The sequence below is a fragment of the Podarcis raffonei genome, chromosome 13 (assembly GCF_027172205.1).
Source record: "Podarcis raffonei isolate rPodRaf1 chromosome 13, rPodRaf1.pri, whole genome shotgun sequence".
NCBI lineage: Eukaryota > Metazoa > Chordata > Lepidosauria > Squamata > Lacertidae > Podarcis > Podarcis raffonei.
In genome coordinates this window covers 16,341,716-16,357,997 of record NC_070614.1, presented here as the reverse complement: position 1 = coordinate 16,357,997, position 16,282 = coordinate 16,341,716, and the positions used below count along the sequence as shown (strand labels likewise).

At 45.1% G+C, this 16,282-nt stretch overlaps 1 protein-coding gene across 3 annotated transcripts in view; it reads right to left on the bottom strand.

The window, feature by feature from the left end:
* The window catches only part of ZNF385C (zinc finger protein 385C), a 163,577-nt gene that overhangs the window by 114,411 nt on the left and 32,884 nt on the right, over window positions 1-16,282 (bottom strand). The window contains exon 1 of one of the 3 annotated variants that reach the window (XM_053362301.1): window positions 10,672-11,024. The exons of 1 other annotated variant lie outside the window; for it this stretch is intronic. In XM_053362301.1, the coding sequence (XP_053218276.1) occupies window positions 10,672-10,837 (166 nt within the window). In that variant the 5' untranslated portion in view covers window positions 10,838-11,024. Of the gene's footprint in view, window positions 1-10,671; window positions 11,025-16,282 lie in introns of those variants that run through there. One more of the 3 variants, XM_053362300.1, reaches the window with a different exon arrangement.

The window sequence follows — 16,282 nt, the reverse complement described above, 5'->3', positions numbered from 1 at the left end:
TGATGGGAAGCAAAAGTACCTGTGCATGCACACTTATATTTTTCAACCAGAGTTCTCTGAGGATTTGCTAGGCGAGGTGGGAGAGCGTCCACTAAATTTTACAATCTACCCTGCCCATGCACTTGACTTTCCCCTTATATTTTTAAATAAATTGCTTATTACCAGTTTTAGCTGTGATTTTTTTTTTTTAACTTTAAGAGGCAAAGAGAGGGGGTGGGTTTCTGCTGGATGTAACAACACATTGCAGGGGTTCTTCAGTCAAAAACGTGGTTGGAAACTACTGCTGTACACTATGGGAAATGGCGCCTCCATCCAAGTCTTATTGGCTGCATTACAATTATGTCTCCAGTGCAACTTGAGAGCAGTACAATCATGTCTTCCAAAGACCACCAGCAGCACTCAAAAGTCTGTTTTCAGATGGTCCAAAAGACAGCAATGAAAACAGAGGAAAACACTGTGGTCTAAACCACTGAGCCTCTTGGGCTTGCCGATCAGAAGGTCGGCGGTTCAAATCCCCACAACGGGGTGAGCTCCTGTTGCTCTGTTCCAGCTCCTGCCAACCTAGCAGTTTGAAAGCATGCCAAAAAGTGAAAGTAGATAAATAGTTATCTCTTTAAAAGGTAAAGGTACCCCTGCCAGTCTTGACAGACTCTAGGGTTGTGCGCCCATCTCACTCAAGAGGCCGGGGGCCAGCGCTGTCCGGAGACACTTCCGGGTCACGTGGCCAGCGTGACATCGCTGCTCTGGCGAGCCAGAGCCGCACACGGAAACGCCGTTTACCTTCCCGCTAGTAAGCGGTCCCTATTTATCTACTTGCACTCGGAGGTGCTTTTGAACTGCTAGGTTGGCAGGCGCTGGGACCGAGCAACGGGAGCTCACCCCGCCGCGGGGATTCGAACCGCCGACCTTTCAGTCGGCAAGCCCTAGGCGCTGAGGCTTTTACCCACAGCGCCACCCATGTCCCGTAGTTATCTCTTTAGCAGGAAGGTAAATGGGATTTCTGTGTGCTGCTCTGGTTTCAGTGTTCTGTTGCGGCAGAAGCGTCTTAGTCATGCTGGCCACATGACCCGGAAAAACTGTCTGCGGACAAACGTCGGCTCCTTCGGCCAGTAAAGTGAGATGAGCACCTCAACCCCAGAGTCGTCTGCGACTGGACTTAACTGTCAGGGGTCCTTTACATTTTCATTTTTTTAAAATGTGATATACTTATACAGTGGTACCTCAGGTTACAGATGCTTCGGGCTACGCGTTTTCAGGTTGCGGACCACGGGAAACCTGAAGTACTGGAAAGGGTTACTTCCGGGTTTCGCCGCTTGTGCATGCGCAGAAGTGCCAAATCGCATCACACGTGTGCACAGATGCGGCGCTGCGGGTTACGAACGCTGTGGGTTGTGGACGTGCTTCCATCATGGATTACATCCACAACCCAAGGTTCCACTGTATATCATAATAAGGATGGAGCTATGTAGAAGCATTGGCTTCACGGTTTTTCCCACATTATGATTTTTGCATAGCACACATACACACAATTCACGATATATTGCCAGGTCAGAAATTATGAAGCCTCTATCACAATACAGTGTGGACTTTAAACCGGTTTTGGACAATATATCGAGATATCGCCCAGCCCTAGTCTTTCCCAGAGCAAAGAGTGTGACTAATGCCAAATCAGCCACTGCACTTGGATACAGCTGTATTGGGACACACAGAGTGAAGGGGAAAGAAACTGTTGCTAGGCATGCACACTTCATATTGCTGGCAGGCATGCCATCAAAGGAGCTTGTCACCAGACAGAGCATGCACAAACCTAGCAACATTTGCCCACTTCCTAGCAACGCTTTCCCTTCACCCCAGAGGTGCAGTGCAAGTGCACAGGAATGCTAAAGGTGTTGAGCTTTAATTTCAAGGCCTTTTTCAAGCAGCCTTGCACACAGTGGTGGACATAAGAAAAGCTGGTCTTTTACAAAGAAGTATGCTTCTGGTGTGGGACGCGGGTGGCGCTGTGGGTAAAAGCCTCAGCGCCTAGGGCTTGCCGATCTAAAGGTCGGCGGTTCGAATCCCCGTGGCGGGGTGCGCTCCCGCTGCTCGGTCCCAGCGCCTGCCAACCTAGCAGTTCGAAAGCACCCCCAGGTGCAAGTAGATAAATAGGGACCGCTTACTGGCGGGAAGGTAAACGGCGTTTCCGTGTGCTGCGCTGGCTCGCCAGATGCAGCTTTGTCACGCTGGCCACGTGACCCGGAAGTGTCTCCGGACAGCGCTGGCCCCCGGCCTCTTGAGTGAGATGGGCGCACAACCCCAGAGTCTGTCAAGACTGGCCCGTACGGGCAGGGGTACCTTTACCTTTTATGCTTCTGGTATCTGGGTAGCTAGCCTGTGGTCCTCTGGATGTTGCTGGACAACAAGTCCCATCATCCCTGTCCAACAAACATCCTGGCTGGGGCTGATGAGTGTTGGAGACCAACAGCATCTGCAGGGCCGCAGGCTAGCCACCCTTGTACTAAAGTAGTGTTTCCCAAACTTGGGTCTCCAGCTGTTTTTGGACTACATTTCCCATCACACCTAGTCCTGCTAGCAAGGGATGATGGGATTTGTAGTCCAAAAAACAGCTGGAGACCCAAGTTTGGGAAACACTGTACTAGAGGCTTGGGTCATAACAGAGTTAAGTTTAAGAGATTGCTGCGCTCAATTATTGAACCACAAAGCCATCAAGTTGGACGGATGAGTCAAGTGCGTCAAATCAAGCTCACCTCCCTGAGGCTGAAGCATAAAAAGAAGAGGTAAAGGACCCCTGACAGTTAAGTCCAGTCACAGACGACTCTGGGATTGCGGCGCTCATCTCGCTTTACTGGCCGAGGGAGCCGATGTTTGTCCTCAGACAGTTTTTCCGGGTCATGTGGCCAGCATGACTAAGCCACTTCTGAAACCAGAGCAGCGCACGGAAATGCCGTTTACCTTCCCGCCGGAGCAGTACCTATTTATCTACTTGCACTTTTTGGCATGCTTTCAGACTGCTAGGTTGGCAGCAGCTGGGACTGAGCAACAGGAGCTCACTCCATTGTGGGGATTCGAACTGCCGACCTTCTCATCGGCAAGCCTAAGAGGCTCAGTGGTTTAGACCACAGCGCCACCCGTGTCCTTGAGGCTGAAGCATGAATACAGCTAAATAACAGCTACCATTGTCAAAGGACTGTGCATCCCTCTCCCACTTATGGAAACCCTCTGATAGGCAGCTGGAAGTAACTGCAAAAGGTTCTCCGGTTACTCCTGCCACAGGATTCAATGCCGCTGAAAACAAATCCAGCCAAACACTTGTTTAGCGGCTCTTAATGATCTCTACAGATGCAGATTCCACCACACCTCTAACTAAATAACTGGTTGCTCTGCTGCTCCACCCACTCACACAGTCGGGTTGCTTCCAGGATGGAGCCATTTATGAGTATCTATCTGCTCTGTTGTGCATAACACCATACAAAAGTCACTGTCCTGATCGCTGTTGGAACTATTCGCTGCCTCTGCAGGCTGGCATCCTATCAAGCCAGCATAATGTCAGCTTCTCAAACTTGAGAACATCTCTTGTCGGGACTTCCTGTGTTGGCGGGTTGGAAGTTGAAAAAGCTGACAATTAGAACTCTTAGTCTTGCTGTCAGTTTTTCCATTTCCGCACAGTCCATTTTAATTTTAATAGACCAAAGCAACAAACTTTTTATTGAGGAGTGGAGCCCCCTTTTGGATTACCTGAGAAAGTATCACAGTGGTACCTCGGGTTACAGACGCTTCAGGTTACAGACTCCGCTAACCCGGAAGTAGTACCTCGGGTTAAGAACTTTGCTTCAGGATGAGAACAGAAATTGCACACTGGCAGCGTGGTGGCAGTGGGAGGCCCCATTAGTTAAAGTGGTGCTTCAGGTTAAGAACCGTTTCAGGTTAAGAACGGACCTCCAGAACAAATTAAGTTCTTAACCCGAGGTACCACTGTATAGTCAAATGAAATCGTGGGCAGGATTTGAAATATGAGCACATAAGGGAAATGGAAAAAGTAATTGTAAAAGAGGAAATATGTAATAGGTAAAAGTATGTTTCGTAATGCAGTAGAAAAAAGGGTGGGAATAAAAACATCATGGAGGTAAGGGTGGGAGGTCAAAACACTAAGGGAATTATGTGTTGTTACGTTTGTTAAAATTTCAGAAATTCAAAAAAACAATTAAATTAAGAAAAAAGAAAAAGCTGTCAGTTAGAAACACTTTTTTAAAAGAGTGCCATACAGTTTGTTCTGTACAAGGAAGCCAGAGTGACTCATTTCTTAAGGTGTGTTTGGAGCCAGATCCGGACTTGACACTGCAGAAGGGAAACACACAGAGGAGGAGCTGGCTCAGTGCTTCAGATTGGCAACTTTCTATTTAAAAAGTACTTGCCACTGCACCGTATGGCCAGAACCTGTCAAAATCTGGCAGGATGAGGAGTTCCTTGGTTTTGTATACCCCAGTAGAGGTTGTCTAGCAGAACACAGCAATGATGGTTGGGGAAGCATCCTGGGTGATTGGCAACCACAACTTGTACTACTCATCATCCTGTCTAGAGAAGCAGTGCGGGGGGAAATCCAGGCTCCCTATGGTATTTGCTCTCCAGGGGAAGAACTAAAGGTCATTCCAGCTGTGAGATCTCAACAGCAGCCCATGATCCTCTTAACCCTGGAAGTGATGCTGAAGGGCCAACCAGTTCTTTAGAAATATTAAAAAGCTTCACAAACCAGCTAACCTCACAGTCTGGGCGATGTGTTGCTGCAGGAGGCCATTCAGTTCTCTCCCTGTGCTCCCCCCCACTAACACACAAACTTAAGGTCTAGAGCCTTATTCTAGGTCTACCTGTCCACCTTTGTTCTGAGCATGTGATGAAGCCAGGGTGAGTTTTTATTTATTTTTAAACAAGCATCCTGTCCCCAACTTGCTGCAACTGTGGCACCAGAAATAATTTTGTCAATCAACATTGTTTTGGTTTTTTACCTCTACCTTAAAGGTAAAGGTAAAGGTACCCCTGCCCGTACGGGCCAGTCTTGCCAGACTCTAGGGTTGTGCGCTCATCTCACTCTATAGGCCGGTAGCCAGCGCTGTCCGCAGACACTTCCGGGTCACGTGGCCAGCGTGACAAGCTGCATCTGGCGAGCCAGCACAGCACACGGAACGCCGCTTACCTTCCCGCTGGTAAGCCATGCTATTTATCTACTTGCACCCGGGGGCGCTTTCGAGCTGCTAGGTTGGCAGGCGCTGGGACCGAACGACGGGAGCGCACCCCACCGCGGGGATTCAAACCGCCGACCATGCGATCGGCAAGTCCTAGGCGCTGAGGTTTTACCCACAGCGCCACCCGCGTCCCACTAACCTCTACCTTAAACCCAGTTAAATTATTTGTCCCAAAGGTCGACACTGTTTCAGAATGTTAACCCTGCTAATAGCTGGGAATGATCAATGCATAGTTTTTACATGTCAGCAGGGAAAACAAGTGCTGAGAGTTGAGGCCCGTCTGGAAATTAAGCTCCAGACATGAAAGAGCTATAAAGCTGGAACATTTTGCTATTGCAAATGTACCCTAGTGAAGCCATTTTCCACTACAAGCTGTATCGAAGACAGCAGCAAAGGGTCAAGAGGTGTTGCAACCTTCACTCCTCAGGCATCCCCTGCCCAAAAGAATATGCCCGGCCTGTGTGGGCTGGAGACAAATACAGCCTCAGGACAAGTGTGTCATCCTACTCAATTACATCTAAGTTACAGCTACCACAGAAGACTTGGCGTTTTCCTCTGCCACCCCTGCTGGGTGACGGATTTACCTCCAGCTCTCAGATCGTCATGTTCTAAGCAAGTAAATTAGAGTCACTGCAAAGGCTGCAACCAGCTTACTAAAACTACTGGGAGCCGGAATAGCCTGAGGATAGGGATTGACACTATTTGAGTGAGCAATCTAAGACTGATGAATCATGGACTCACAGAATCGAAGAGTTGGAAGGGACCCCAAGGGTCATCTCCCTGCAACAGTCAGAATGCTTTATCCATGGCCACAGCAGGTTCTGCACAGTCCACTCCAGCCAGATTTCACAGACCTGTCATCTGTATGTACAGATCAGTGAGCTAAACACTGATTCGGCGGCCTGTCTAAATCCCTCTCCATGTCAGTACAGTGGTACCTTGGTTTCCGAACGGCTTGGCTCCCAAACAAATCAGCTCCCGAACACCACAAACCCAGAAGTAAGTGTTCCGGTTTGTGAACATTTTTCAGAAGCCGAACATCAATTTTGGCTGTCGGCATTGTTTCTGGGGCCAATCAGCCAATCAGAAGCCATGCCTTGGTTTGCAAACGTTTTGGAAGGTGAACGGACTTCCAGAATGGATTGAGTTCAGGAACCAAGGTGCCACTGTACTGGGGTGGGGGGTAGGTTACGCATATTTATCTGTTTATACATGGTTGGATTCAGGGCCAGTCATGCTTCGACACACTGAAATCAATGCAACTTAAGACCCATTGATTGCAAGAGTGTATTCACAGTCATTCTTCACCTTATTAAAGATAAATTTGTGAATGTAGTTACAAAGCTACTCCAGGCATTTGGAAAGGTTGGGATAAGGCAGGAATCCCCCAGATTCTTAGGTAGTGGTTCTTCCCAATCCTGCCTCTCTTCCACAACTCCCAGCCTTTCTCAACCTATGGGTCCCCAAATGTTGTTGAACTACAACTCCCATCACCCCTAGCTAGCAAGGCCAGAGCTCAGGGATGATGGGAGTTGTAGTCCAACAACATCTGGGGACCCACAGGTTGAGAACCGCTGCGTGAGGCTTAAACCAATAACATCAGTGACTGAAACTGCTACTACATGCTTGCAAAGTATGTCTTCTGTCACTGAACAACATTTAAGTGCCCTACATTACCAATACAATAGGGAAAAGAACTGCTGGAGTGATTTGCACAGGCAGAGAACTTTTATTAAATCTGTTACAGATTTTGTTCACAGTTTCTATTAAATTCATGGACTATAACTACACTAATTGTTGGATTTTTTAAAGACAGAAAGCAGGAAAGGGGGAAAGACAAAAATCGAAGAAGGAAAAACAGATAGAAAGGAGGACAAACAAATAGACCTCAAATTGCATGATAAAGTTATAGTGGTTCTTGAATCTTTTTTATTTTGTTACTAATTTTGTTAGAAGTTACTCAAGGTATTGTTCTTTAAAAAGGATAACTTTCAAACTAAGAATATACCGTAAGCACTGAGGAAAAGGGGGGGTTGGTTTCCCCCCCCAAAGTAGGATGTTCTACTTTGTCTGAGAAATTGTCTACTGAGAAATTGACCCCCATTTGTTTTTTAACCATATTGATTCACCTGCAAGTATGGTGTGTTGCCTGTTGAATTTAATTGAAAGCATCCTGGACTACAATAGCCAGCCTTGCAAACCAATCCACAAAAACAGTCTGCACGTATTTGGTCAAAAGGAGAAAAGAGTACGGTGGAGGTAACTCCCCAGTTGCCTGGAGGAAAATTACTTGTCACACAGGAAGCAGGGTGACTGGCTCTTTTACAAGGCAGCACAGAACCAATCTACATCAATGAAGTCAGAAAGCTCAGGTGAAGAGGACCACAAATGCATGGACCTCAAGCCCTTGAAATTCAGATTCCAGACTCTTAACAAGTTCCCTCTAAGCTGCACAGGCCAAGGTGAAAGACACCTTAGGACTCCAAAGCGACTCATCAAATTACAGCCAAACAATGGCTGAGGGTGCACAGAGAACATGAGTAAATAAATACATGGTCTGGGTCCACATCTTCAGTGTGTGTGCCCCAGGCAAGTATGTTCACTCCTGTTAAATCACACAAGCTTTGCTCTGAATGAGCCTGCACTGAACACTGCTTGGATCCACACACTGCATGACTTGCAGCAGTTAGGAAATGTTTTCACAAAGGCAGAACAAGGAACCTATAAAACTATAGGGCAGGCTTCCCCAACCTATTTGGAAAGTGACAATGGAAAACATTGAATTGTAGAGTTGAAAGGGACCCTGAGGATCATCTTAGTCCAAGCCCCTGCAATTGAGGAATATGCAACTGTCCCATACAGGGATTGAGCTTGCAAAACTTGGCATTATCAGCACCGTGCTCTAACCAACTGAGCTATCCAGGCTGACCTGGTAGCCTACAGATGTTTTTGACTACAACTCCTGTTATGTACTGAGTTGAATAGGATCCAAAAGGCAGCAGTCTGATTGGTCCTAGAACAATAGGATTCAGAATGCAGCAGTCTGATTGGGCCTAGAACAATAGGATTCAGAATGCAGCAGTCTGATTGGTCCTAGAATAGGGTTCAGAATGCAGCAGTCTGATTGGTCCACAGGAACCACCCAATCCAGCTCCAGGTGGAAGTGAATCCGCAACTTGATTGGCCTACAGGTGAATCCCGGAATTAGCCAATCACGGGGTGCCCATTGTGTAAACAATGTATATAAAGCAGACATTCTGGGGGAACTTCAATTCCTCCTCACCACTATGAGCTGAATAAAGAGCATGAAATCCACTCTCGACTCCGAATATATTTCAACTCCCACTGTCCCTGACCACTGGTCATGCTGGCTGGGGCTAAGTGGGATCCAAAATCACCTGGAGAGCACTGGGCTGAAGAAAGCTGACTTAGAGAGACAGGGCCAGGGAAGCAAAATAGCAGGTATATGCATGGATTGAAAGGGAAAGGAGCTATGATAAGAAACATTAAAATGTGCTTTCTCTCCTCCCCGCTATCTGTAAATTGAATATGCTATGAAAGAAGGATTGCTTTGGCAGTGTGCCTCTATTCCACTATCACACCTGGTTAAAAAAGATTGACAGGTTCTTGTATTGATTCAAATAATTCCAAGCCTGTTCGTCTCTGGTCAACCAGTGGGATACAGCTGTCTGCACACCATTGGTGAATGGTGCCTCTGTCCTCCCACCAAGTTGCTTCAAGGAAACAACATATTCTAGCCTTGGAAAAGACGGCATTTTGTTGAAAGGCCTGCAGGCACCTTTCTGATCTGAAGACGTGCTGTACACAGGTCCAACAGTAGAAAAGTATAAGCAGGTTTTCTGTGTGCATTTAGAGGAGGAGATAAATGCGCCTTGGTAGAAAGATGCGAGGAAACAGAACTAGAGGGAACGTAAGGGAAAGCTTCTTAAACTTTACTGCAGAATAAGTTTCTTGCGCAATTTCTTTCTCTGGAGGTTTTCAAGGAAATGTTCTGCCCGAGGATCAATGCTGCAGCTTTTTGAACCTTTTGATATTGAAATGGAAGCTTTATTGAAGCTTTTAAAAGCTTTGTTTTGTATTTTAAGTTTTGCAAAGTGCCCAGAGAACTCGACTTGTTTTCAGTTTGTTTATTTATGAAAATTATCCATAGCCCTCCCTTCATCCCTATGGATGCACCAAGGCGGGGCACATTAAAATAACACACCATATAGCAACAATAAAATTTTCAAATGTAACAAATTAAGGCATCCAAACATCAACCAACAGCACAGCAGGCAAAATAATCAGGACCAAGGATGCAATCCTAACAATGTCAACCCCAGTGTAATTTAATTCAATGCAGCTTACTCCCAGGTATGTGAAGTTAGGACTGTAGCCCCTCAAACCCTTAAAATGCCTGGGGATATAGATTCTTGTGTCACAATTAAGGTGTAACACATGTGTCACAATTAAGGAACATAGTGGTAGCTGGTGATGTATAACTCAAACCCTTAGGATTCACAATCTTGCATAGTTCTAGGACCCAAATACTCCCCATTTAGTTTCCACTTCAATTTTTAATTTAAAGTATACTACAAATGATCATTGGACTGGAGTGCATGGGGCTTTTTGGGGGGGGAGAAAAATAACTCTGAAGGCAGATACTAGAGGCTCATTCAATTATCAAGGGAACGAGGAGAGTGGGTTTCTTGTTTACGTTCATAACAGTACAAACCAACAGTACTAGTCACTCAGTGAACTTGACAGGCAGTAAATTCTGAACAGAAAAAGGTAATTGTGCAATGCATGAAATGACTTAAGAAAATTCGCTGCCAGAAGATGTAATGATGGCCATTAGATTTAACAGCTTAAAAAGTAACAACAGGTTAGACAAATACGTTCACCATGACAGCTAAATAGAACTTCCATGTTCACAGATAGTATACCTCTGCTGGAGAAAAACAGGACAAAGCTGTCACTTTCAGCCACTAGAAAAACCTAAGACCCCCTTGAACTGCTGGAAACAGGATTATGAAGTTAGACAGGTCCTTGGCTTGACCCAGCAGTGTTTAAAGAGGCTCCTCCAGCTCTCTAAAATGCTTCATTCACCTCGGTACACGACAACAGGAGAGCATGCTTATAGATTAGCAGACACAACCCTCAGCAAAAACTCCCTGTAATGCTAAAATCCAGCAGAACAGAAAACTGGTCTTAAATTCTATTTTTAGTAGCATTCTTAACTGGCAACTTTTCTGGTCGTTTAGCTTGAAGGAAGAAGGGGGGGGGAGAGAAGCAAAGGAAAATATAGTCATCATCTTGACTAGCTATGAGGAGCTGTTAAAATCAGACTTCCCAGTCGATTCAAGCCAAGGGTTTAAAAGAGGGGATGTGTCAGTTTGTTTAGCCTAATTGTGTCAGGAGGACAAAGTCTTACCGTGAACGATGCCAAATTTGAGCGTTTCCACTCCTTGATTGCTGCTGCCTGCTCCGCTTCGTCTAAGCGAAGGACAGCCAGGGAGAAAGAGCCGGCGCCCTAATTGCAAAGGTCTGGTCAAGATTTCCTGACGTGTTTCTGTCTTGCCGATCGGAATTCCTCCCATGCAAGTTCCAATATTGTGAACTAAAAACCAGTGACCACTTTCCGCCCCCCCCCCCGCCAGAGAAGCTTTCCCAGGCAAAGGGGCTTGCAAGAAGTCCAAAGTTTTGAGCTAAGGTGCTTGCAAGAAAAACCCGACAGTCCTTAGACTTGGTTACAAGGCAGAACAGGTGCCAACTGGTGCTCATTTGTAACCGTAGCAATCGCTTGCCTGCCAAGAACACGCAGAATGCACTTGACATCAGACCTATAAGAGCGAGGGAGATGGATGGGAAGTCATCTCATGTCATCCCCTGAAGGCCACGCCTGAGGTCACACGCGGATATTTGCCACTAGAAAAAGCGAAGACCCCTTGAACTGCTTGGAAATGTACTTGAAATGTATGTCCCATTTGCCTTTGCTTAAGTGCACATGTGGTTATTCAGAGTTGCGGGGTGTGGGGTGCACACTCTGCACATGTTCAGAGGCACCTTTACTACTTCACACATTGGGTTTCAATACCATGGCTGAACCCTGCAGATTCTGAGACTCAACCACATCACAAACTGTGTCCTGAGTTTTAAGTGAACCTACTGATGTGTGAGTCCAACTAATGAATTTAAGTTACCGTAGGTGGTTATTTTCACCAACAAAGGAGCCCTTTGCTGTACAATTTGCTTTTCATTTCTCAAACATTTTCACAACAATCTTCATTACACTGATTCATGACTTCCCAACCCCACCATGTTTTTACTCAAACCTTTTCTACTGCATTATATCTTTATTTATTACAAAAGTTTCTCTATTACCATTATTTTATCATTTTTCTTCCACTGCTTCTATCTCAAATCCTGCCCATGACTATAGTATTTTTTTCAATAGTCCATGAAAGGCCTCCATTCTTCTATAAAAAGTTCGTTTTGATTTCTTCATTTTGCTGTCAGCTTTGCCATTTTTGCACAGTCCACTACTTTTGAAAGCCACTCTTCCTTCGTGGAAACCTGCTCTTTCCATTTCTGTGCATATAATATTCTAGTTGCTGTTGTCGCATACATAAATAGTTTAGTCATCATCTTTGGAACCCCTGTCGCTATTAAAACTACAACGAAAGCTTCTGATCTCAGCAAAGTTAAATGCATCTTGGCAGAAGGAATGCACATAGCAGCCACCAGTAGGTTGATAATTCTCAGGGCTGCAGAAGATTGGGAGGGGGAGTTTAACCATTTCATCACCTGCTGCAGACCTCTCAAAGACAACTCTTTTGGAGCTACTACAGTGGTAGCTCAGGTTACATACGCTTCAGGTTACAGACTCCGCTAACCCAGAAATAGTGCTTCAGGTTAAGAACTTTGCTTCAGGATGAGAACAGAAATTGTGCTCTGGTGGCGCAGCGGCAGCAGGAGGTCCCATTAGCTAAAGTGGTGCTTCAGGTTAAGAACAATTTCAGGTTAAGTACAGACCGCCGGAACGAATTAAGTACTTAACCTGAGGTACCACTGTATTTGCATGGGGAGGAAATCCTTCACTGACACAAATTCTCCATTAGAACTCAGTGAAAGAGAAAGCACAGGTCCACGTGTGACTGATTTATGGCATTAGACTTTCTGATGTGTATTTTTCTTTATTGCAAAGTCAAGCTGATACAGCGGGTGAAGAATGAGCTGTGAACACTCGAAAGAAAGTTAGTAGATTTATTTTCATCCCACGGGTGTGCTGCTGCTCGTGCTATGGAAATATATTCTTTCCAATCAGGAAATAAAAAGTGACAACCCACAACAGCCTTGACTGCCAGCTTTCGCTTGGTGAGAAGCATGATCATATCTATCGCTTATATTGGGTGGAAGAAGGAGAGAAAACACACTTTCTACTTAGAGATATTTGGCCTCAATTCACAGCAACAGGTTTTATTGGCAAACACATTATGTTCTGTAACACATCTACAAACGAGTGCTGAATCTGGTTTATATGGAAGCCTTCCCTGCTGCCGTCACCACATTTCACCAACTCATCTAACAAACTGGAAGCGGCAAATGCTCTGTTGCTCAACAAATGTGATTAATCCCCAACTTTACTAATGAAAATCCTAAAGGAGCAAAAAATAAACATAAACCCAGCAGAGCTAAAAACCAAAAGGCACGAGTATCTCATGGAAGCTGCCAAAGAGGGAAAGAAGGTTTATTTATCTTTAATTCGCATGCTAGATGACATACAGCCTGGTACAGCAGACCAGACACAAACTTGTTACTTGTCAGAAGGTTAAAAAAAAAATTCTCATCACAGTTTACAATCCATGAACAATTCCATTTCTGGCATGTCACCTTCTTCATAGATGCTCTCCCCAAGGTGAGGCCACCTAGAACCTAGGTGGTTATCTAGTTTGATCGTTGATTCTTATTGATAATTTAATATTTCTCATAAACTGCTTGAGAAGTTTTACTACTGTCAAGCAGTATATAAATTTGGTTAAATATTTCTTTTCCCTGCACCATGCAAATCTTTTTACTGAAAAGCAAAACAAATAAATGTTAGATAACTATCTTATTGGGTTTTATGCCTTTTTATTTTTTGTTGTTAGAATTTTTGTTATGTTATTTTAACTTGGAGCTTCGTTATGTTCGCCCTGACAAATCTCACTGCTTCATTTATTACATAATTCTACAATAAACAACATTAATGAATAAAAACCATTGCATTAAGTAGAATAAATGACAGTGGGGGTGGAAAGGCTCCCCAGCAACTGACCAGCCATTAAGCCAGAGCCAGAGGTTAACTCTGGTGTTCTGGTGACCCAATTTTCTAATTGGGTCAAGACTTGCCTTCTTGTAAACACCGTTGTTCAAGCCCCAACACAGGACCAAGACCAGATTTATAAAACAGGAGAGCATGACTCTAGCTCCTCACACACATCCACTGCCATCACACCTGTAGTCTTATATTTAGAGATGGCAAACTACTCCTATTTAACATATTATGGAAGCAAATGCCACAGCCTGGAGTTCCTTCTTTCTTCAGCAGAGAGTCCAAAACATACTGGAACTTTGCACCATTTTTTTGCTCTTGACCTCTCTTGCTAAATCTCTAAAATGGGCACATTAGTGATATGCTACAGATGGAAGTGAGGGGCAGGTAGGGCTCATCAACCTGGGAAGGCAACCTGTCTAGAAGAAGGAAAACTCTGATCCTAAACCTCTGCTGCCTTGCAGGATATATTCAGGAGAAGCAAAGATTGAGAAGTAAACCCTACACAAGTCTAGAGTGGAGTCCCTAAGACGGTTGGACGGCCTCTTTCCAGCAACTCCTGCATGCAAGCTGGCGCCAAATGTATTGCTCTGCTTTCCTTTGGACCACATTAGTGAGGCCAAGAAGGGAGTCTTGTCATCTGGACCTCCATACACACTGCCCAGGTTTGCACTCCAGGGAGGTCACTTCGGTGCTGCTAACACAGTGGTTTGACTTCACCCCTGGAGGCGCACTCCACTAACTCTTGAGACAGAAGAAGAAGAAGAGGAGGAGTTTGGATATGGTATCCCGCTTTATCACTACCCGAAGGAGTCTCAAAGCGGCTAACATTCTCCTTTTCCTTCCTCCCCCACAACAAATACTCTGTGAGGTGAGTGGGGCTGAGAAACTTCAGAGAAGTGTGACAGGTGCCAACAATTACTAGCAGTAATTGACTACTATTAATGCTACTATTTCCACAACAAGTGATCTGCCCAATGTTATTTTCATGAGAAAAGCAAGCTAATCTGAAGATGCAAAGGTCTCCTATAATAAACACACGGATGATAAAAGAGGGTTAACTGGTATAGAGCTTCATTTTTTAAAAAGGTGTGAGCTTTTGTTCCTCAAATGAGTACAAAACGTTGATGCATACCGTGTGTTCGCAAGAACCTAGGTTAACCGAAGCAGGGGTGGATTATCACGAATCAGCTCAGAAAACCCTGCTGAAGCCGCTTTCGCTGCAAAATGTTAATTTGGTGGCAAAACTCAACTTAGGAAACCATAAGGGTGTTTGCAAACCATTCACAGTATGTGACTATCACCCATAAACACAAATATGACTTAGCATTTCTTTCAGCTAAGGAGACAAGGAACAGTTGGGCTGAAGCCTTCTTCCTCCTGCCAGGAATGCAGTCAACTGCAAGCACTTCTGTTGACAGAACCTTTTGAATGCTACAGTACTTTTACAATTGATGGCGCTGGCGCACTTCCCAACATCCACGCCATTTGATGCTTAAAATAGACGGTGGGCGTGCAACCTGATTTAGCCAACCATGCAAGCTGGGCTCCTGCAAATGCTCTGGCTCAGCTGCTAAAGAATACACGCACACACACTTCATTCCCGAAATTAAATCTCTCAGACCTCCTGCAAGATGGCAATCAGCTCGCTTGGAACCTGCTGGAGTTGGCTTGCTCTCATCAGCATAATAAAGATGTGTGACCTTCATTGGTGACCGGCACATAAATCCAGAAATGATTAGATGGGCGTTAAAATGTATGACTCAGGGCTTTTAAAGTTCTACTCTCCACCTTGCTCTCACCGATAGTGATAATATTTCTCAGCACTCCTCACCTTTAGCCCAGCTCATCTTAGAGGCTCACTTACCTACTTCTATAAACACACACTTATTAGCATCAACACTATGCTAGATGCTGTACAGAGAGTCCTTAAGCGACTTGCCTCCTGCCCAAAAGAGATGCAATCTATCTTGAGCAACGAGGCTGAGGTTTCTTGGGGATGGGATATTACTTATTTAAAACATTTATACAGAAGCTTTCCACCGGTCCTGAAAGCACTACAGTGGCTGCAAGTGAGATAGTGGGCTCAATTCAAGGTGTCAATACAATTCAAGTACAAAAAAAACCAGTGCTTCCTCCAGTGTCAAGCTTAGGTCCCAATATTGGCAAGCAAAGCTTTCTTGGCAGTGCCACCAAGGGTGGTTCCTTGGTTGGTGTTGACTTGTGGCACAGTCTTATTGGAGCCAGGTACCTGCTACACTAGCGAGGTGTATCTGTGTCCCTCATTCTTAACATCCAGTTAGAACTCAGAAACAGCTCTGTTCACTCAGGTGTTCAATAGTTGATAGATACTGTTCTGCCAACTTTGGAATTGGGCTTGTCCACACTTCTGCTTGTTCTGTGCATAAGAAGAACAGACCTGGGAGGTTTTCCCGTCTGCCTTGCCACTTTCCCCGGGAAAACCCGCTCTTTAGCGCTGAATCGGAGCAAATGTCAATCCATGGAAAAGCCAACAGAAACCAAGAGTCGGTTTTCCCTGGGGAAAGCAGCAGGACAAGTGGAAGTCTGGATGAGCCCATTGTTAATTCAAAGAATCATAGAGTTGAAAGGGACCCCGAGGGTCATCTAGTCCAACCCCTTGTAATGCAATAATCTCAGCTAAAGCATCCATGACAGACAACCATACAACCTCTGTTTTAAAACCTCCAAGGAAGGAGTGTCCACAACCTAC